The following is a 23,451-nucleotide window of genomic DNA, read 5'->3' on the forward strand; positions in this document are numbered from 1 at the left end:
ATGCCTTCTGGAAAAAAGTGAGACAAATAATAAATTATAATAAATGGTGTTTCTGAGGCATGATTTGATATGGAATTGGATTTCTATGACTACCCAGCATGTGAATACAATTTTGGGTAGCTAACATAGAATTAAAATACAGAACAGAAATAATCAATCAAAACTTCCGAAACGCAACAGGATATAACCAAGACTGAGCCCCACTCAAGTTCATATTCTCAAAGATTATTCCAAAGGTGCCAAATTTGTTAATCTTGTAAGACTGGTAGAAACAATCTGATGTAGATAGTTCTGCAAGATCCTGTGCTATGAATGGCTTTAGAGATAGTAATTAGCACCTTGAATTGTACCCAGAAATCTACAGTATAAGGAGCCATTACAGCTCATGAAGTAGAATGAATATACATGTAACTACCCGCACTGCTGCATTTTGAACTAATTGTAGTTTCTGAAGGGTCTTCAACGGCATCCACATATGGACTTCATTACAAAAATCAAAGCAGAAACTGACCAAGGCATGAATGATTAGGGCCTCTTGATCCAGAAAGAAACATGCTTAGCATGGATTTGTACAAAAGCATCCATAGCGCTACCGCCTTTTCAAGCAAGAGCTGAGAGTTCGATTGTACACCATTCTGATATAGAATGTAACCCAATATAGAACTAGAACTAAAGATGGAAAGTCCCCAGTTTCAAATGGCCATTAAATCCACAGGCATTTGGTCTTGTTGGGTTAAGGATAGGCCTATTCTTTCTAATCCACTAATGTCGATTCTGAAACAAGGTCAAGATTTGAGTCCCAAAAATATATTCATACTTATTATTTTTCAAAATAAAAGCAGCACCGATCACAAATTATTTTAAAACAACTTTTTATTTAAATATTAAATAAAACACAACTAATTAGTTGGTGCACATCTCATTTTAACATAAGAAACAAAATGATTTTCAGTCATGATAAAAAATAAAAACTATACATCTTAATTGAATCAATCACATAGTGTCTTTAAATAATCTATTGCATTGCAGTCTGCCAAACAGTACTGTCAAGAATAACAAGGAGAAGAAGCAATGCACAAACCCTGAAATGTTGAAAATGACCTTTTTCTATCTCCGAATAATTGAAAGCATATTCTTTATCATTTGGAGAGGAGGTTCTAGAAGTAAAGTGCTTATCACTGCTTAGAACAAACAGATTGTTTTTATGGCCTGTTGATCCACGGCAGATAGAAGAGAAAGATCCAAAAGAAAGACGCCTACTGTTCTTGGAATAACACGTGGAATTGTTTTATGAACATGAAGGCAATGCTGCTGCTTTGGCATGACCTTGTTTTCCTTGTTGAAGTCACCTTCAAAACCATCTACCCTGCCACTTTGCACATAAACTATTTTATCTTACTTTTTTTTTTCTGAAAGGCACCAGTCAGAGAAGATTACACAAAGTAATTTAGCTTCACCTTGAAGATCTTACAAAACAAAGAGGCAGCAGCAGCAGAAACAATCCAAGGTCTCAGACATGCAGACACTATACATGAATGAATGAAGCTCAAAAGTCACAGACAAAGCCACTGAACATATATCATCTTACCCGTCCCCTCTTCCCATCGGCCAGACAATCTTTGGTTTATTTTTATATTTTACATATACAACACTGCAGGCTGCACAAAGCATCGGCAACTTGAAGGCACCCGAGTTATTTTTAGAGAGATGGGTCCTTAAAGAATTAGACAGAATGAACTAGTTTTGGCATTCAAATGGTAACTTGGAGGCCAGATGGCTCACCGCATGCTCACCTGCTCCTAACCTACTTCTTCATCCCCCTCTACCCAGTGACGGAGGACGGCCACCATCTTCCCTTTCTGTGCCAAACTATGCCTGGCTTCTATTAATGCAGACAGAAGCCACCATATGGTAAGAGACCATACGTCATGAAACCAAAAAAAGAGCTTATTCAAAAGGCTATCTCGTAGTGTGTAATGATTTCCAATTCCTGTTATGTGTGCACACAACCGACCATATTAAACTACACATTAAAAAATCTAGGGTTTTTTTAGAAAAATCAATCTGTTCAGATACAAAACAACAAAACCCCAAAGTTGTGCTGTTCTTCCCACTGTAACTAATTTGTTCAAAAATCACTGTTGTGCTTTCTTATTCTTTCAACTGCCAAAATAACTGTTTTATTTTTAAAATATTGCACTTTTCCCCAACAAGCCAGTTCAGTTTGGACCCTGAAAGGAAATGCATAAAAATTTCATTTGTAGCAGCAATAAATGTATACAGCATTATAAAACATTATGCCCAGCACACATCCTCAAAGTAAGGTCATGGTTTGAGAAGGAAAACAAAACAAAACTTTTGTTTATATATTTTCCACCCCAACAGCTCTTGCTATTTCACCCTAATATTTCCTAAAGCACTGTATGAGCAATTCCAAGCCAATATGTAATATATTCTTAAATTTCTCTTGCTAAAGAGAAACAAAGACAGAAAAAAAGTTTGTAGTCTCAGAACAAAATTCTCAGTGTTGCTTATGTTAACTGCTTCTCGTAATTACAAACTTTTCTTAGCTTCTACAGGAGAGTTACTAAGCAAAATGTTCACAGTTTTATCAAGCTATGATCATCTGAGTAGGGAAGAAAAACTGAAAAGTGTTGGTTTTATTAGCATGAACATAAAAAGTGGAGATGCTTTGAGCATTATATTTCTACAATGCGTAATGCTACTGTGAGTTTTTGTGATAGTTTTTATAAGAGGTAATCATCTTCACAAATCCATAAACAAGTGAAGTGAATTGGAATACCATAACACTAATCACTTCTTTGAAAAGGCTTTTCCTGTTACAACAGAACTAGAAACAACCATCTACTCTTATATAACAGCAGATCTGACTTTAATACAGTACCAGAAAACCATTATCTTCCCCTTGCCCCCCCCACCTGACTCATCAGTTTCTATCAAACAAAAAGGTTTTCTCATTATATTTGTTCAGTGCAAGAATATTGAAGCCAAAGGACCTAAGTATTGCTTTTTCAGTTTTATAAAGACATGAGCTTCTTCAAATGAATGGCCTCTTCACATATTTCAAACAGGTTATTGCTTCTGATATTCACTTAGCAAAATAAAATCTCTCATTTGTAGGTTTTAGTAATAGAACTGCTCTCTCCTGAAGATGATGATCAAGAAAACAGGAGAAAAATCTCATTTGACTAAGACAAATTTTCCCATCTGGTTTGAAGTAAGATCCTCCATTTCACAGTCTCCATGCTGTAAAGTAACTGTGTCATAGCTCAGAGGCTGCACAGTAAAACAACTTGGTTGAGAAAACATAGAGGCAACTGGAGATACACTGCTACTAATATGTAGATGGGTATCGAGAAGGTGAGCAGCTGAAGTTACTGGAGAGACAGCTACTCCAAAGAGGTGAGGCTGAAGAAACTGAGTGTTACGTAAAGCGAGCTCTAATGAGTTCTCACTTTGCAGTTCAGACAGGACTAGGGATTTAGATGTATTACTGCTTGAAGAGTCGGGCAAGAGGATATTGTGCGACTGAGAAGGCTGGTGACAGGTTGGTTGGTGATGCTGTAGCTGGAGCATTCTGAACAGAAGAAAGAGAAAGCAAAGAGGTTACCTGCTTGTCCTAAGTTTCTAATGTTATTCTCAGCCACTATTGCCATTCTTCTAATTCTGTTGGGGTTAAGAGTTCAGCAACTTTCCTGAAATTATCCTAGCCCCACAAAAACACTCCAACCTTATGTGAAGTAAGGGACAGGTATCATGCTAATCCAGTCCATTCTCTAGGCTCTTGCAGTTTACAGCAGCAAAAATATGTATGTCTTAGCCATACAAAATATATGGATGTGTCAATGCATGTTAAGCTCATGGACAGATGGGTAATACAAAAAAGGCCGAATCTGCAAATGATTGGCCAGCATTACTGATCTGATCAGCATATGTTCCCAAGAGCACTGAGTTGAGAAGGATTTTATTTTAATATCACAGAAAAACAATGAACAACACAAAAATCTTTCTTTTATCTTTTAAAAACCTTTAAAATCATAAAACATTTTTTTTCCAAATACATCCAGCTAATAATAATAGAAACACCGAGCACCCAATAACTTGATATCATTAAAATGTGTTTAAACCTAAGCACTTTATTTCAAAGTGATGCAGAGGTCAATAAACCTCTCCAGAATCTTTTTAAAGTAAAAAAATAAATAAACAATGCATTTGATTTCAAAGAGAGCCCAAGGTCAATACACATTACTGTTGCTGCAAAGGCTGCAGTCTGAGGAGCGTTTCTCATGACAGGGGCTACATGCTCACCTTTGCTGCTGAAGCACCTCTTCAAGTAAGTTCCTGCTCTCTCTGCCACTTCCGCTGCCGCCGCTGCCGCTACCATTTCCCCCACTGCTGTATATGCAGGTATTCTGCTGAGAATGCTGGAAAGGGCCCAGGCCATTCCGTGCTATCCGAACAGAGGAGGACTGGCACACCTGGCGAGCAAGGCCTTTGATTTTATTCAGTCCAAGAAAACCTTTGGCTCTAGTATTCTTTCGGAGCTGCTGCCTAAATGCCTTCAAGCCTATAGAGCAACAGAGAAACACATGATCTAATAAATAATGCCTGCCTTAAGCAAACAGCTATCTTCAAGGTTATATCCCTCCTTTCCCACCTTAGGCAACCCTGAATGACAGCCACAGATTATCATCTGATTTCATCACATACATTCCCACGCACACATTCCTCTGTCTCATGTGTATGTATGTTCTTTTTGTGTGAGTATAAATAACTTGCAGGTCTCTTTATAAATACCAGCATGGCCACAATTTCAAATAGGCATATAACATGGTGTATAGTGGACCATGTTTAGGCAAATGTCTAAAACTTCTATTGTAGACCTAGAGAATATTTGGGAGCTCTGGATTATGTGTGTAGAAGGAAAGATTACCTTGAGTTAATGAGGTATCAGAAGCTCTCCTTCCTTCTTGGAAACTGACAGGCAACAGAGAAGTACCACCCCTGCAGTCCTGAGTTTGCAATACTGGGGTATCTGAATGGGAAGTCAGGAATGATGATGTAACTCTAGCTGTGGTTGGGTGACCAAGGTTCATTTGATTTTCCAAACAGTTGCTCAGCATTTCGGAGCCATCATTTGCTGACGAAGGGAGACAGCTGTCCGAACTGGTTCCTTCTGTAGGGCTTGCAGAAGAGGAAATGACTATACCTATATTAAAAAAAACAGGCAGAAGGGAACATTTGTGAAATTGATACAGAAAATAACAAGAGTATTGGATAGAAGATGAACCTTTTCTACTTACAAAAGATCTACTCTTGACAAAAAACTTAGGCAGTACTATGGCTGAGGTCAAACAATATGAAACTCAATTCAATGCAACTTTAACTACAGTGTAAGATTGTGGGACAATTTTATTGCTAAGGTAAAGGTAAAGGTTCCCCTCGCACATACGTGCTAGTCGTTGCCGACTCTAGGGGGCGGTGCTCATCTCCGTTTCAAAGCCGAAAAGCCAGCGCTGTCCAAAGACGTCTCCGTGGTCATGTGGCCGGCATGACTCAACGCCAAAGGCGCACGGAACGCTGTTACCTTCCCACCAAAGGTGGTCCCTATTTTTTCTACTTGCATTTTTACGTGCTTTCGAAACTGCTAGGTTGGCAGAAGCTGGGACAAGTAACAGGAGCTCACCCCGTTACACGGCAGCACTAGGGATTCGAACCGCTGAGCTGCCGATCTTTCCATCGACAAGCTCAACGTCCTAGCCCCTGAGCCATCGTGTCCCTTTTTTATTGCTAAAGCATGTATTAAAAACAATGGGAGAGCCTTCTTGTAGCATGTTCACTAGGAATAATTTTGATGTTTTGAAGCATTGCAGGAACTAATCTGATATTTAAATCATGGTAGCAATTAGGAAGTCTTGCCTCTTTAACAGATATTCCCATTTTCAAATTACCGGTAGTTTTTTAAAATTATGAATGGTGGAGTCTTTGATGCTCTCTAAGCTTGGTTGTTTGCTTGGATACCTTTCATTACCTGACTATGTAATATCACCAGTGCTAGTGAGTGTGAGGTTTGCCCCCTGTTTATTATTTTTTTAAATAACAAATTATGAATGAATGCTACCTGGATCACAATATTAGTGCCCAAAAGTATCCTGCTCTAGTAGTTGGGGGAGGTGGTGGTGGTGGTGGAAGAGAGAGAGATAGAGAGACAGAGAGAGACAGTGTGTGTGTGTGTGTGTGTGTGTGTGTGTGAGAGAGAGAGAGAGAGAGAGAGAGAAAGTACTTTTTCAAATATTTATTCTGCATCCTGTCTTCACAGCACTTACATGGTGGAGAATGCTGATAAAAATGAGTTGTTACTCCAGCTAATGTGTGTCTTCGACTTGTGTTGATGGGGAAACCAATTGGATTGAAAGTTTTGATTTCATCCTCCAGTTCCTTGTCCTGCCTTACTTCCTCACTGATTGTAGTTTCCAGGAGGCTGTTTGGAGAGATGGAACGATTCCTGAAAAGGGTGTTGATGTTCGGATCCATAGGAAAAAACAATGGCTGAAAAGTAAAACAATAAAAGGAATAATACAGTGCCTTTATTTATTTAATCTATCTATCAGGTTTATATGGCCACCCATCTCACAAGAAGCAACTTTGGGCAGTGTTGTTTGTGCCTATATAACGTTTTTTTCCAAGAAGACATATGTGATAACGTACAGATTGACATCTTAAACGTGTTCTTAAGCCTCCTTGGTTCTAGGATTCCTGTTTCACCTGATGGCCTCCAATCAACTATTAAGTCAGAATGCTAAGAGCACCAACCTGTAATGGGATGTTCAGGTCGCAATCCATATCTGCCTGCAAAGGGGACTGAATCAGGTTCGGAGGCTGATGGTACAGCAGAGATGATCTCAAGTTCTCACTGGCAATTTTATCCTGGGTCAACTAAAGAGATTCAAACCCAAGCAATGATCAACTACATTTTCATTTGAACTTTTGCACAATCTAGATAAATAACAGATAACAGATTAACAGAGTTGGAAGGGACCTTGTAGGTCTTCCTAGTCCAACCCCCCACTCCCCAAGCAGGAGACCCTATACCATTTCTGACAAATGGCAGTCCAGTCTCTTCTTGAAAGCTTCCAGTGATGAAGCTCCCACAAAATGTGCCAGAACTAATTCATTTGTCCTTTAATAAATACATATCCTGAGTTTAGTTTTTGAATTTCAGAAAAATAAACTAGAGAGTACAACATTAAGTACAATGCTAGCTAACTCTGTCAGCTGTGCAGGTTGATGCTTAATGCACAAGATTCCTACAGCAAATGGTTTAACACTTGCATGATTTATTCTAATTTACTTATCAGAATTCAAACTTTGATTTTAACCTGCAATGAAATATGCTTTATTCCAGAACTGCTGAAATATGCCTTTTGGTCACAAGATTAAACAAAAAACGTCACTCTAAGCTATGGTTCAGCTCTAAGATGAGAAGGAGAAGAAAAAAACCCTGCACGGGGAATTCAGTTGACTTAACTTAACTGACCTAAGAATGATTATATATGACCTTACCTCAAGGTTGCTGAAGTCTGAACTTCTTGGTCTTTGCTGGCGACAGCTTACTGAGCGATGCGACAACTGATTGCTACGGTACTCCCTGAGGCGCTCCAAAAGAAGGTAGTAAATTGCAGCAAAATGATTGTAGCTGCTGTTTTGTAAAGACTGCAGGAAATGGAGACAGAAACTAATTATAGTGCACAGATACATTTAAAAAAGGAATAGCCATCCATTCACTAATACCAGAAACTTCTGTCTGATAGAAAGACAACCCCACACACATGCACTCTGCCCCCCGCCCCTCACCAGTTTATCACAAAATAAGATATTTAAAATTACTAGGTAGAAGAGTTAGGTTTAGCCATTGTTATAAAGGCAAACTTAGGAATTATGTGAGCTTCTTCAGGAATGGAAAAAATTGGGATTCTCAAAACCAAGCATTCTATGATTTCAAATTTCAAATTTCATGCCAGTTTGAGCATTTGAAAAGCATTCCTGTCTAGAATCTCCAAACAAATGTAAAATTATACGAGCTACATAGGAATGCATTTTTAGCAATGCTCTGGTAGTTGATAGGCAAACATGTGCCACTTTCCTAAAGGGCACACCTCATATGGTCCGAGACAGTGGCTTTTCAGAGTAAGATGTCAAAAACTCACCTCAATCGTTCTTTGTCTGTCAATGCCAAGAGTCTGCATGATCCCGAGGACCTGTTCATTATAATCTCCCAGGTTGGAGTTGTAGTTCTGCATGGAGAAGGACAAAGAGTGCTGCTGCTGAAGAGATGGGTCGGCCTGCATCCACTTGTGCTGCTTTATTTGAGCAATGGTAATTCGTTTTGTAGGATCCACAACCAGCATCCGTCGAATAAGCATTTCACAATCTGGTGATTTATTTAGAAGACAAGAACAGCAACATTTGAATATAAAAATAAAGGGAAAAGAGGTAACTTAAAAGTTAAATTAGTGTTCAAGTCTCCTTATTCACAAAAAAGCAAGCCCATAAAAACTGTTGAATAATCAAGACTAATCTATCTCCATAGCTATTTCCCACTTCCTTTACAAAATCTTAGGGAATTTCAGTTGTTTTTAAAATTTTACAAGCATAACTTAAAGGGATTCTTCTGTTGTACTGATTTCACAAGAAGCTTATTTAAGTAGTAGTCAATGGATAACATTTCAGCTACTGACAAAATAATCAGTGATTGAAAGATTAAAATAAATTCTAAAAATATGTTGTATATTATGACCTTTTTCTCTTAAAGTAAAATATTTAATTGTAATTAAATCTTATTATGTAGCATTTACATTTCGAATGCTTTTGAATGTAGAAAAAGAACACTGTATTTTCCTAATTAATACAGAGCTAGAGAAAGCTTTCATTCAAAATGCTAAAATACCACATAAATAATGTTATGTTCAAAATGTTTAAAAAACATTAAAATATAGAACAAGAAAGTGTTAAAATTTAAAAAAAATAGAAATCCCACCTTGGGACATGAAATAGGGAATACGGAATCGTCCTTCTAGCACCCTTTGTCTTAAAGATGGTAAATTGGGTCCATCAAATGGGAGAGAACCACAGACGAGGACATACAGCACCACACCAAGGCTCTGTCAACAACAGAATAATATATATATATATAGTCAATGAAGTACACTATACCATTCTTTTGGTATCTTACCAGGTGGATAATATGGGATTTACAGCTTACCCATATATCAAGGTATGGGCCTTCATATTCCTTTCCTTCAAAAACTTCTGGAGCTGCATAAGGTGGGCTTCCACACCAGGTGGACAGAGGTTCACCAGATTTGTAGAAGTTTCCAAATCCGAAGTCTAAAAAGGAAGATGAATAAAACATGAATCTCTATTAATAATATACAAATAAATAAATGTGTTTGTATGTATTCTGGCAATTATCAAAGACCACCACATCCATTTTATTGATTTTCAAATGTAGATTTCAAGGCTGTGTCTATTTTAGAAGCATATCATAAACTTCTAATGAGAAAAGAATTGGAAAACATGAAATGTTTTGCAGTGACAGCGTTCTCACCTGCAAGCTTGATATTCATGTTAGCATCTAAGAGAAGATTCTCCGTTTTGAGGTCCCTGTGTACTATATGATGGCTGTGACAATACTCCACAGCTGAAAGTATCTGCCAGAATTTCTTCCGAGCTTCATGTTCATTCAGGTGCCCACGTGTAGTTAAGTGATCTGTCAAACATGATTAAAAGGGCAGAAATGTCTTCATGTTAATATCAGCTTCAATAACCTCTTAGAAACATCTACAAATAAACCTCCTTACTTAGCTGCACTTCAGCTACTTAAGTTATTATCACTACTGGACAGCTCAACTACAGCAGGCATAGAGTTGGTTCACACAAAGTAGTAAGTCAACGTAGACGCTATTTGCTTTTTGTTTAGTGTGAACTATAAACCATTCCATGAAGGCCAGAGACTTGTAACTAATTATGACTCTTCAGTTGATGAAGAGTCTGTGATATAGCAGAAGTTTCCATAAGAAGAGAAAGGGGGCAGGATTTTTGCTGGCTTGCCTTTCTTTCTGTAATTCTCTACCTATCTGCCACTCCAGTCTAATTCAGAATGATGGATAAGAAGCAAGTAGGTGTTAATAATATGCTAATATGCTATGAGAACTTACCAAACATTTCGCCATTCTTTGCAAATTCGGTTACAATATAAAGCATATCTTTTGTTTCCATAACCTGATGAATAAGAGACAGAAAAACAATATCAAAGATGTAAACTTCTAAAATCCTGAATATGCCTTTGAAGATAAAGCACATTTATAATAGCACAAAACATGCATTTCCTTGTTTACCAGTATTTAATCTACAGAGAAGTCTTACAGAGACAATCTACAGGAAAACCTAATTTTCCCTGCCTGAAGCCAACTCTTGCACATCTTTGCATGCAGATATCTGATTGGCAACTAACTCCTCATTAAATATTAATTTCTTATGTTAATTAATATTTATTAAAATATATATAATGCTAGGTTATATATTTAATTCTACTTAATACAATGCATCATCTGACTTGGAAAAAACAGATGACAAATAAATTTGAGATATACATTAAGAAACAAACAAGCTATTTAGTTGTTTATTTATTTATTTATATTTATTTATATTATATTTATTTATTTATTGGAATTTGTCAAACAAAAATAAGAACAAGAACAAGAGAATAAAAATACAATGACAGGGATGATAGGCACGTTAGTGCACTTATACATATCCCCTCTACTGATCACTTAAAATTTAAAGTTTATACTTGACATTGTATATGGTTTTTTTTATTTGGTACAGCCTTCGCTAACCTGAGGTTCTCCAAATATGATAGAACATTTACATTTACATATGTAAATTCTGGAAGTTGCAATTCTAAAACATCTATATAGGACATTGGAGAAGGCTGTTCCAGTATAGGGTTAAACATGCCTAACTCCAACATCCATTGCCATCAAAATATGAATGGCTCTTTCAATATCAGCATGTTTTCAAAGGGCATTAATCTATTTGATTTTTTAAAATGCTTAATATATGCAGTAGTTTCTAAACATTATTTACCAGTGAAATTATCCTGTCTAAATCATAAATACAAAGTATCCAAAGGAAATTCCTTCAAGGATAATTGACTTGTATCTCACACATCCATAAAAATATCAGGGAGATGAATGAATGGATGGATGAATGAGTGTGTGTGCGTATGTGTAAAATTTCAAGAGCTATAAATTCTAACATTGTCTATTGAAGTTTAAATATCAAAGGCATAAAAAAGTACTTGCATCCTACACATAATAAAAATATAAGTGTATTTTATTCAGGAGGGGAGAGAGATAGGAAGGAATAAGGCATTTAAAAAGTTCTGGGAAAAAGGCCAGCTGGATTAAAATTAGACAGTGCTGTTAAAATCATGTCAACACCATCCTTCCACCCCCAAAGTGGCATTTCACCTAATTCCTATTGCTCAAATTCCATCAAAGGGAAGCATCAAGCACAATATCAACAGCTATGAAACATGTAAGTTGGGAGATCCAACAAAGCTCCCCAAACCATTCCTCTTATTTATTCAAATAGCCAATTAATACAATGTATTTAATTATTTTAAATCATCTGAAATATTTTTTTTTCTATGGAAGTAAAATCAAAATAAACTCAAGCATATTATATTGCTGTGTAGACTGACCATAGATAGCAGACATTCACAAATATTGCAGTGGCAAACCCTTTTTAAAAAATAAATTCTCTATATAAATGTCTTTTTGGTTGTCATTTTTTATTTCTTAAACTACTCATTTATTTCCTAAAAAGCAAAATGTTTATTGGCAAGTTTATGATAGGTATTTGCATGCTATACAGAAAATTGGTTCTGTTGTATGTTTCAGAAATATTTTAAACATATTTTTCCTCTTTATTAGACTGATTGTTCTAATAGTATATAGATATTTCTATCAAACAGTAATGTCATAAAATATGTAGTTCGCATAAGACCAATTCTGTTAATTCAGAGGACTGCAATTTAATATCTGGATAATACACCAATTTGCTCTCTTTTTTTATAGAATGTAACAACTGCAAATCAGGGTGAACTAGATGGAAATTGCATAGCATTCCATTCTGGCTTTTTCCCCCTTTTTTAAAAAAATAAGATTTTAAGGAAACTTCTAAGTGGCAGCCTGATCTAGAACATATGCCTGAAGTATATCCAGATTCAATTTGTACTTTAAACTGTGAACACAAAAAGATATATGAACTGAATTTTGAAGTTTTCTCTTAAAATTTTCCATATACCATAAACAAAATATTTTTTATAAATATCAAGTATACTTAAAAACAAAAATTAAATTTCAGTGAGTCAGCATTTTGAAAACATTCTAATTTAAACTATTTAATATGTTCTGGTCTGAAATAATACATCCATCTTGCAATGGAATCAAGTATTATTAAGATCATTACGTGCATAAAGCCCAAAATATATTTAACAGGCAGGCAGTAATCTGAAACCATTTCTTACCTGATACAGTTTGATTATGTGGGGGTGATTCAAGAGCTTCATTATCTGAACCTCTCTATAGATTTTTTCCAGATTGCTTGAATCTAACCGTGTTTTGTCTATAATTTTTATTGCAACCTAAGGTTTAAACAAAAAGAAACTCTAAGCACTCATAAAATATCATGTTGCTGCAAGTAATACTAACAACAAAGTAAGTGTTGTGAAAAACACTGGAAAACTAAAACTATAAAATTACATAAACCCCTTCTTAAGCATATTTTAAGGAAGACAATATACAATACATGTGAAAATTAAAAGAATGCAACATCTAAAATATTTTAATTAATGCCCAGTTAATGTGATTTCTACTTCTTGATATTCTATGCTCTGTACAATCCAGATTCAAAGTATAATTTCAGCATTTTCCAAATGTTACAGTATCATCAAACATTCAAATATAATTGAACAAAGCTTGTAAGCATTTATACTCGGTTACACCCATTTGATTTCTTTAAAAAAAAGTTAGCCCCAAATGCATAACTCTTATTCTAAAAAGTAGCAATCATTTAGGAAGGAATAAATAATAGGATAACAATATTTATAATTAAGCCAGCAATAACTGTGAAATCAACGCCACAAAATGATTTAATGTCATTCTACTTTATATTCATTTGGGGAACTATTTGAAGTATGGAATAATTTGCTATTACTAGTATTTAAACTATATTCTGTTCATTAGTGTCTACCACAGGGAGTTCCCGTCAGTGTAAATTGGTTTATTGTACATTTGGCAAATTGGTTAATTCCACTGAGTACCGTCTCCCAATGTATCATGATTAATTTTCTCTATGAGGCAAAGCAGTACAATCTCACACCCACCTGCGTTTTGGTTACTCTGTGCCTGGCAAGTTTGACTACAGCAAAATTGCCTTTTCCCAAGGTCCTCTCAATATCATAAAATCCAACCCGAAGAGGCTTTTGCTGGCTTTGGCTTGAGGTGGGAACGGCTGTATAATCTGACATGATCACCATGATTTGAGTTTGGTGGGGGGCAAACACCAATTAGAAGGATGTCGGCAGAAGCATTCCTTTTTGAAGCAATTTGCACCTGCAGAGAAAGAAAAGTGCATTGAAATTTCCCCCCTCTTAAGGCGTACCCAGATCACTTCAGAAATTGGTGCGCTGGACTTTCCACCGAGACAAAGCTAATGCAGTTGAGGCAATAGAAAGCTTCCCCTGAAAGATAATTACTTCCATATAGTCTGTTAAATCTTTGGGAAGAATTGGGAATTCTCTCCAAATATCTACTGTCCAAGCAACAAAAGTCCCAATAAAAATGTATGGGATGGGATCTGGGGTGCACAAACGAGAATCTACTCTCACTCTCGCAAATAGGTTTTTCGTGTGGACTTAAAAGAGAGAGAGAAAGAGGGAAGGAAGGAAGGAAGGAAGGAAGGAAGGAAGGAAGGAAGGAAGGAAGGAAGGAAGGAAGGAAGAAAGAAAGAAAGAAAGAAAGAAAGAAAGAAAGAAAGAAAGAAAGAAAGAAAGAAAGAAAGAACCGCATCGCAAGCTTTCGCAGCATCCGCTCATCAGCTCAGGCCCTGCCCGCGCGCCTTGCTCCGAAGCTGTACCTTGAGCCCGGCTGCCAAGCGGCTGCCGCCTCCGCGCTCGTCTGGCTGCCAGACTCTCAAGCTGCAGCCGCTGCTCCTACTACTCGTGGCACCGCCGCGGCTGCTCTGCCGGCTGCCAGCGAGCTCTCTGCGCGCCGGGGGCAGTGGAACACGCGGGAAGCCCTCCCCCCGCCCACCTCGAAAACCGAGACAGACCCATTGACGTCACTTTGACGCCAGAGCGACGCGCGACCAAGCGTGAGGCTGAATGAGAAGGGAAAGAGAGACATCCAGCCGTTGCCAAGAGACGGACTGTTCTGACGCGCGCCCAGATGGACCCGTCGCCCTGGTGACCGGGAAGGTGGGGTGACGTTTGCGCAGAGAGGAAGGAGAGGTGAAACAACCATCCCCCTCAGCTTGATTCACCACGTGATCGTTTGTTATCATTGAGAGGGTCGCCCCTGCGGGAGCGCAGCTCCTAAGATTAACCCTCCGCGCGCCGGCCCTCGGGCTGTGTTTGGTCCGCCGTACTTCCAAGGCCAGGTAAAACTCAAATTCTTCGGACCGTTGAAAGCCGGGCTGGGTTGAACCATTTCTTCGTGTATTTCTTTACTCAAGACTTTGATGAGCCCCTAAGGCACCAGAGCCCCTGGGTAGGACGCGAACTAGGCAGGCAACGATGTGTCACCCTTCCTGCGTCAAAATACTGTAGGATGAGAAATCTTCACGCTCCAGATCCCTCAAAGCGTATACTATAAATGTCGCCACGCAGTGAAACAGTGAATGACTTCGGTGTATGTGAATCCCACCCGGGGCGTGCATAAGAGCACCAGCGTGCCTACCGTTCCTGTCCTAATGTTCCCTTTGGTTGTATCCAATCCGTATGGTTTTTTCATGCTTATACTTATATATATTGTTGTGTTTGACAAATAATTAATAGATAGATAGATAGATAGATGAAAGGAAGGAAGGAAGGAAGGAAGGAAGGAAGGAAGAAAGAAAGAAAGAAAGAAAGAAAGAAAGAAAGAAAGAAAGAAAGAAAGAAAGAAAGAAAGAAAGAAAGAAAGAAAGAAAGAAAGAAAGAAAGAAAGAAAGAAAGATTTTAGCTCTTTAGACTGACTATGAATTTTGAGATTAGCCAGTGCCAGCTATTTGTGAACCCAGGATTTTGCAGACAAGAGTTTTCCTATGTGCAAGCATTTTGAGGCAAGATGAAAACCTGGCTCGGATCTTTGGTGGGGTTTATGATTCGGCTAGTCTATTGTCTGACCCTGGCCATACTTGAAGGGATCATAGGCTTTAGAAAAGACATTTCCTTCAGTTTGGAGCCACTGAAGAAAATAGAAAATACAACTTTATCATGTCCATTAAGAGAATGTAAAATCTGCAAAAGATGATAGCAAGAACAAAAAAGGCTTTATTTTTGTCCCAGTTGTTTGTTTATTTAAGACTGTGGATGCAGAATTTCTCCTGTTGAAAGCAACTTTATCTGGAAACAAAGCAGCCCAAAGAGATAATTGGCAATCTATTTACGTAAATAATTACATTAATTAATTTGCTGCAAAATCTTAATACTTGCATTCAAAATGTAGTCACAATTTGCTGTGGTCAGTTCTGAAAGTTTATATAAGTAATGACTGAATATGTCTTCTAGACAGTTATCTTTTATATCTGCTACATGAACAAATTTTTAAACCAAAACACCTGGTATGACCTTGTCAGTTTATTCTGAATTCATTTTTAGTCACCTTGCCTCAACCCCTGCAAAGTGTGTGTCATCTAAATTTGCCAAGCTGTTGTTCAGTTAAGAAATTTGACAATCTGTCAGCATGCCAGGAATCAAAGCACCTATTTTAATGTGTGCCAAGCGGGAAAGAAATCCATCAAATGTACTTTGACGAGCGGTGCTTTATTACCTTAAAGCCCTGGAAAGATAATGTTCTTAGTTTAACTATATCTGCAGCAGTTTATTATAGACCTATCAATAAACACTTTATTAGTCAGGAAAGAAACAAAATGATAAGGACTAGCTTGGTGTAACTGGTTCACGTGCTTGTTGCCTTCCAGATATGGTGGTTAAAGTAAGCCTGGAAAATACCAGGCTGGAAAAAATGAAGCAAAATGGCTTTTCCTAGATGGAGGGTTACATTGTTTTCCAGTGTCAGCACTCAGCAACATGTAAAGGCAGGACAAACCCAGTATGAATTAATTTGAATGTAAATTAAATTGAATTTATTTATACTTTGTTAATAGGATTGTTCTCCAAATATTTAAGCATTTCTTCTTTCTGTTGTATTAAATATTACAATTTAGTGACAAATTTTAGAGGGAGTCTAGGAATTGCATAGGGCTTTGAGAACTGTATGTGGTTCTTGAGTAACTTATTATGGAACTATTAAAGGGATTGATTTTAGTATTGCCCAAGTGTAAACAATGGGCAAATATACTCCCTGGGATTTATTCTACTCTTTGCAAAATGCAATCCATTTCTTTTGTTTACCGATTTTTTCCCCACTTCCTTTCCTTTTTTAGGCTGTTTGAAAGGTTTTGTGAATGTACATGACATCTTCAGTGATCACTCTACCGTAACTGTGGTTTTTGCAGAAGGAGTGGGGTAGTGGTAAGACACAGCCTTTGGCTTGACTGAAGCCAGTCATGGTTTGAAATATCTTGATGGTATTTACCCCAGATTAAGTAACTTCCCCTCTTTTCTGTCTGCTAATTTTAGTTAAATATTAATACTGTGTTTTCAGACACTAGACATTTGGGAAGCTAACGTCCTTTAAAAAGAAAGAAAGTGCTTTGGGGGACTGCAGGCCACTGTGAAATCTGTATAGGAACGAGCCTTCTTTTCCTCTCAATATTTTGCGGAGTCTTATTGATGTGACTCTATGTGGGGTCTGTCCCAAGGATTTTAGTGGTCTGAGCTAAAGAGATCAGACCAGATGACAGTCAGATGCTTGTTAGCATCACTTCTGTGAATAAATTCTTAAGGTTGAGAAAAACTCAAATGCAACAATAGTCCGAATTTTTCTATGCTGCATATTTTTTCTTTAATTTTCAGTCCTAGAATCCTCCTGAAAATAATTTGAAGCCATAGCATTCATTTCTGTTGGCTTTAAAATATTGAGAACAAGCAGGAAATACCATGAAAGTTGTCTCTCCAACCAACCAGTAAGAGTTAAAAACTAATAAAGGAAAATATTTGTATGGGTGCTTTTTCTTTAGATTTGTGTTTCTAGTTTCCCATTGTGGTCTCTGCTGATCAGGATGCCCAGGAAGGGTAGCAAGTTGTGAAGAAAACAACAACTCACTACCCTTCCTGGACATCCTGATCAGCACAAACCATAGTGGAAAACTAGAAACGCAAGTCTACAGAAAAACCACCCATACTAACCAGGCACTCTACTACCAAAGTAGATATAATAAGGTCCCCCTGATTGGTGATCTTATTCAGGGGGAAGCCGCGGACCTCATGGGCATTATCACTTCCCGGGAGGCCAGCACCAACCAGGAAGGGCACGGGTCCAGTAAACATGTCGTAGTATGCAGCCTCCCCAGCAACCTGTCCACGTCCTCGAGAGTCACAGGATCAAACTCATCCCAAATAACCTCCACAAGATGCGACTCCGCCCTCCCACCTGGATCATCCCAATTTCGGTCCAAGCCGTCCCGGAGCTGAACGATTTTGTCGTATAGATAACCACTAAACTCCTCGGCACGGCCCTGCAACGGGTCATCCCAACAGGCTCCTACAACCACATAGAATCAGCATAGCACATGAGCCAATCAAAGCCCTTCAAACCATCCTAAGCAGACTAAAAGACCCAACAACCCAGAAGAAAAAACAGGAGTCATCTACAATATACAATGTAAGGACTGCAATAACCACTATATAGGACAAACAGACAAAAGACTGGCAGAACGCAGCCACAAATATCAACTAGTAGTCAGAAAACATGATGAAAATTCTTTAATTTCACAACATATAGACAGATTTAATCATAGTTTCAATTGGGAAAATGTGACCATCCTAGACCAAGCCAAGTCCAAAAATTCCAGAGAAATTCTAGAAGCTTGGCATTCAGACAAATCAATAGACACATAGATATTAACAACATCTATAGATATGCAAAAGAGACTATCACTCAGCCCAAAAAAGAACAGAAAGACCCAAGCACCTCTCCACCAGCAATCAGCACCCAGATCAGAATAGATTAACTGCAAGGTTAACATCAGACCAATAATCAAATAAACAATACCCCAATCAAGAAACTATCAAAGAGCCAACAAGCCCAACCAAAGAATCTCTTACGACCCCTCCACCAACACTGACAGGGCAAGCCACTAAAATATAAACACAACAAACTACAGTTCTTATTAGCACTGAGGATGTTACTTAGTTTGAGAAATGAAACATCTGCAAGAAAACAGGCAAGCTCAGGAGCACCAAGGGCCCCTTGGAGTTAGAAAAAGCAGGATTCAAATGATATCTTGCTCCCAAACTGCCACAGCTCCAATAGCAACAATTTATTCCTTGGCTTTCAGTTCACATAAAATATAAAACAAATATATGTCCCCATCCTACACTATCTATACAGATTGAGTACATATTTCTGGCCATTTGTCAAAATATAATAGTGTTTCTCAATCTTGACAACTTGAAGATTTGAGGACCAACTCCAAGCATTCCCTAGCTAGCATGATGGAAGAGACAAGAATTTTGTCGATGCCATTTATATAAGCTGGGAAAATGAACCAGACCATTTTTACAGGCATTTTGAAACTGAGCTAAAGGATTAAGTGTATGTGCTGATTGCTCTCTCTATTCATCCTATAGCATGGTTATGTTGCAGCAGAGGATGAGCAAAGATTTGCTATCATCACAAGCTGGGAGGCATGAGGTGGAGCCCTCAGAAGTTCTGCAACTTTGAAGAGAATTTGTGACCTATTTGGGTGAGATGTGGGGAATGATCGTAAAATTTAAATATTAAATAATGTCTGACTGTTCTCCAGTCACAAGATATCCAAAGCCAAATAAATAATTGATTGGTTCAAAGCAGTGTATAAAAGACCATCTCCAACTATGACCCTTTTTGCCTCAGTGAGGTTGCCAAAAGGTCATATATCTGTGGAGATAGAAGAACCACCATTTGCCAAATTTCCATTAAGGTCTTAAAGTTTGCAACATTGTATTATCTTGACCTACTTCCTCGTTTGCTGACTTCTTCCAAGTGAAATAGCATTCATAAGTCCTATGTATAATTTATCCTACTGTTGCTATTTCCTCAACCCTTCTTTCCTTCTGTTTCTGAGATCCTATGCCAGTCTCAAGGCAAGCAGAACAAGAGCCACCCACTGGCTCCTTACATTCTATGGCAGGGTTGTCAAACTCCTGGCCCGCAGGCCGAATGTGTCACGCACTGGCCACGCCCATGCCTGGTTTAGCAAAGGGGGGGAAGTCCCGATATGTCATGTGACACTGCCGTGACAATGTGAGTTTGACACCCCTGTACTATGGGAACCTGAAACAGTTTTCATTGTTTAAAAAAATCAAAATCAAGCAAGAAGAGAGAAAAAATGGCAAATGTGCCCTTTGCAGAAAGCTGTCACTGTGGCTTTGAAAGAAAAGGTCTTAAGAACCCAATGTTTCTCTAGAACTCTACCCTTGCCATACAACTTTTTTGTGCCTCTTGGAAATGCAACAAAATTTTGTAAACTGGCCTTTAACCAGCTGTAGTTACTCTCTTTGGACTAGATAACACTGAGTTTACCGGGTCATATTTCTAAACAAATGTTTATTTTTTATCTTTTAAAATTATTTTATCAGTCCACATCAGTTCACATTTAAAGCAATTGAGAAACAAAGTAAGTTTGTCCATGTTTTACACGAAACATTTTTTAACGAAGTTCATAAGCATGTTTGTACTTTTAAAATAACAAGGCACCACTTATTTAAAACAAACAAACCCAAATTTTCATTTAGGAGTTGTGTGGTTGCTGTTTTGTTTCCTTGCATATGGCAGTGTTTGTAGAATCTTATTTGGAACTCCTTGTCATCAAGGTTTTCTTTGGAACTGTATAATTATAATTGCATAATTCATATGACGTATTATTCCTTACAATATATGCTGTTGTTCATAGTTTGTTGTGCAATTTATGGGTTCCTGCTCTCCAAAGCATGCCATTTTAATGTATAAGATAGGTTAAGGATTAGGATTAGTGTTTTAAATGTGACATTTACTGCACATTTGTCTGTGATACCTTTATCAACATTTGTACAAAGGTTCTCCTCTTTCTTGTCTTGAATTTCTTTCTTCTTATGCTTCAAAAGAACATTATTTCTCGAACCAGGAGGGCTCTGTGTACTATTATATGGAGCACCATATTATCCTTGAAGCATATTCTGTTTCAAAGATGGGCATTTAAAAAGTTAGTATCACCATAGTAAATAATATATTTTGCAGCTGTATAAATAAAAAAAATTAAATTCACTCCTCTATTATGCCAACCACCTGACTAAATTTTCATACAACTTTAGCAGGCATCTAGGGGTCACAATAACAACTAAAGAGCTCAACAACCCAGTTTTGTTTAAATATGGAAGAGCCTTAATGTTTCCCATTAACTGTAAATGTGTGTGTGTGTGTGTGTGTGTGTCTGTCTGTCTGTCTGTCTGTCTGTCTGTCTGTCTGTCTCAAGGCTATGTGAGTTCTACTAATGCAATATTAAATTTAGCACAAATTGATACCAGGTCACTTTGAATATGACCCAAAATTCAGTTAACAAAAAGGTAGTGTCTGTGTAATTAAGCCTAGCATATTTGAAGTTGCGTTTGGTTTTAGACGCTGCTGATCTTCATGCGTGCAAAATGAAGAAAATATCATTTCAGTAGCCAAAGTTGCCTAATCTGTGGGATTCACTAACTACTAATCGAGATCAAATGTACTCGGGCAACAGATAGATTTCTTCCCCAGTATGGTAAGATATATTGTATTTATAGCAAGCATGATATGTAGATGTAATTATATTTTTAAATTAGTATGTGCAGTTTTTATGTAAACTTTTTGGGTCTTTTTGTTTGTGTCACCACACATGCATTTCTGTTTTAGAGGAGACAATCTCACATGCATTTTTCTATCTTTGTCTGTATAACCCTAACCCTCTCATCTTGCTCTCTACTCTCCACCCATCTATCTTTTTGGTTATTATATTGATGTTATCATATTGATGTATTTCATTATGTTCTTTTTCATTGTTTATCTTATTGTTCTATTATTTTACTTCTGTTTACACTCTTTTCATTGTTTCCATTTTATTGTTACAAGTTGCTAGAGTAGCCCCACAGCAAAACAGTTGGCAAATAAATTTAACAAATAATAATAATCTGTACAGGCAAAATCCATATGTTTGCCTCTATAGCTACTGAAATTTCAGTGCTCTTGGAACTCTTTTTATGTTTACTTGGGAAATGAAATCACCTCTGTGTTTTACTCCCACAGGTATGAGAAAAACTTATTCAGCAATGACCATTACATTTGTCCCACAGGAATAGATTCCAGTAGCTAGAATACTTATAAATATGCCTAATGAAATGTGTCCATTTCTCATTGGTTTAATTCATTCATTTGTCATTTATTTTTTAAATAACATATACTAGCCACCTTATAACCAACTCTAGACAACTCCCAATCAAAATATACTTTACAAAATTACATTACAAAACCATTACAAGTAAAAATGTAAATAATTATACTTTACATTTTGGGGCATATACAAAGGTACTTTTTCCCCCTACATGTTTTTTTTAAAAATGCTATCTAGTCATTTCCCCATCCTACAATACCGTGACATGCGTACTACTTTATGAACTTGATTTCCTTATACATGACCTCCATGTAGAGATAATGGAGAAGGGCCTTTATTTGTCCCTATCTCTATTTGGAAATACAATTTTACCATTAGAAGATGGAATATATATATATTTCATATATATAAAATGAATCAATTCCATTTCTGAATTGCCAGAAATGTTACAGGGACCATGGGATTTTGTCTGTAGTATTGCACAGTTGTGCAGCCTTTGAAGCATCTGCATTTTTTAAAAGTGAGTTTGAATCATGTTCTGTTTATTAAACCATCGTTCCAAAAGAAGTTATTGATGTGTTTTTAAATTTGTAAGTTTAACTGTGATGGAATAGTAGCTACAGTTAACATCCCCTCCCCTAATAATTATTTCTCCATTCATATTCAGTTCTTGGTGGTTATAGTCAACAAGGTCAACCAACATAGGATTGCTCAATGTTTGCTGACAAGCATTGCTGAATTTTTATTTCTGTATTACTTTGGAAAATAAAATGATTGGCTAGTGTCTGTGTTTGCATCATCCAGCACTGCTGCTTGAACAGCTGCTTTAGTAGTAAGAAAAGCAGAAGGGCAGATCTGGAATTCAAGATTTGGAGATTCTGAACATATGTTTTGGAGTACCGTATTTTTCAGAGTATAAGACGCACCAGAGTTTTTGGGGAGAAAAATTGGGGGTGGAATCTGCCTACAAGGTATTCATCTGGCTAGCATCCTTAGTCTAATCAACTTCAGCATATTATTTTGCTGGTTTTGAGCGTGCACGTGCCTGGCTGGGGCTAAAAAACCAGCTTCTAAAGCACAGCTTCAGAGAGAGAAGCACTGAGAAAAGCAGGTGAAGCATGGAAGATTGCTTCACTTGCTAGTGCCTCGTTAGGGCTGAAAAACAGCTTCCAAAGCACAGCTGATCTTAGGAGAGAGAAGCACTGAGAAAAGCAGGTGAAGCACGGAAAATCACTTCATTTGCTAGTGCCTCGTTGGGGCTGGAAAAAAGCTACATTCGGAATATAAGATGCTTATATTGGGGGGGGAAGTGTGTTTTATACTCCGAAAAATACAATATCTATCTATTTTTCAGTCTTTTATCACTGGTTGAAAATGAAATGAAACAACATTCATTTGTTTCATTCGCTTTATTTACATTCACAATATTTATATTGTGGACAGGTTTTTCTGGAGGTGAATTTGCAATAATTGTTGATATATATTGTTAAATACATAAAAGTATTAAAAACACAAGTCAAAGTACAAAATTATTACAAGGAATAAAAACATGCTGAAACTGTAAAAGAGTGCAATTAATATTATATAATGATTGTTTTCTGATTTTTTTTGTTTATTTATTAATTTGTGTGCTGCCCATATTGTTTATTTTTATAAACT

General features: G+C 37.3%; 1 protein-coding gene and 1 long non-coding RNA gene across 12 annotated transcripts in view; one reads left to right on the forward strand and one right to left on the reverse strand.

Moving 5' to 3' along the window:
* Positions 1-861: 861 nt before the first annotated feature.
* SIK1 (salt inducible kinase 1) lies at positions 862-14,340 on the reverse strand. The gene is made up of 14 exons (XM_058186089.1): positions 14,227-14,340; positions 13,475-13,703; positions 12,617-12,733; positions 10,239-10,302; positions 9,629-9,790; positions 9,284-9,408; positions 9,059-9,182; positions 8,229-8,452; positions 7,585-7,734; positions 6,835-6,957; positions 6,348-6,570; positions 4,955-5,230; positions 4,330-4,588; positions 862-3,598 (listed from the first exon to the last, which is right to left on the reverse strand). Exons 2-14 carry the CDS (start codon positions 13,625-13,627, stop codon positions 3,202-3,204), a joined length of 2,397 nt encoding a protein of 798 aa, XP_058042072.1. The 5' UTR covers positions 13,628-13,703; positions 14,227-14,340; the 3' UTR covers positions 862-3,201.
* A 95-nt stretch (positions 14,341-14,435) lies between these two features.
* Positions 14,436-23,451, forward strand: part of LOC131199863 (uncharacterized) — a 32,317-nt gene continuing 23,301 nt past the window's right edge. For 3 of the 11 annotated variants that reach the window (XR_009155454.1, XR_009155448.1, XR_009155446.1), the window contains exons 1-4: positions 14,466-14,748; positions 16,738-16,825; positions 19,046-19,161; positions 21,051-21,186. This is a non-coding gene — a long non-coding RNA (uncharacterized LOC131199863). Of the gene's footprint in view, positions 14,749-16,272; positions 16,404-16,737; positions 18,078-19,045; positions 19,162-21,050; positions 21,187-23,451 lie in introns of all 11 variants that reach the window. The other 8 variants (XR_009155447.1, XR_009155455.1, XR_009155449.1 and 5 more) reach the window with 8 other exon arrangements.

The sequence above is a fragment of the Ahaetulla prasina genome, chromosome 5 (genome assembly GCF_028640845.1).
Source record: "Ahaetulla prasina isolate Xishuangbanna chromosome 5, ASM2864084v1, whole genome shotgun sequence".
Taxonomy (NCBI): Eukaryota; Metazoa; Chordata; class Lepidosauria; order Squamata; family Colubridae; genus Ahaetulla; species Ahaetulla prasina.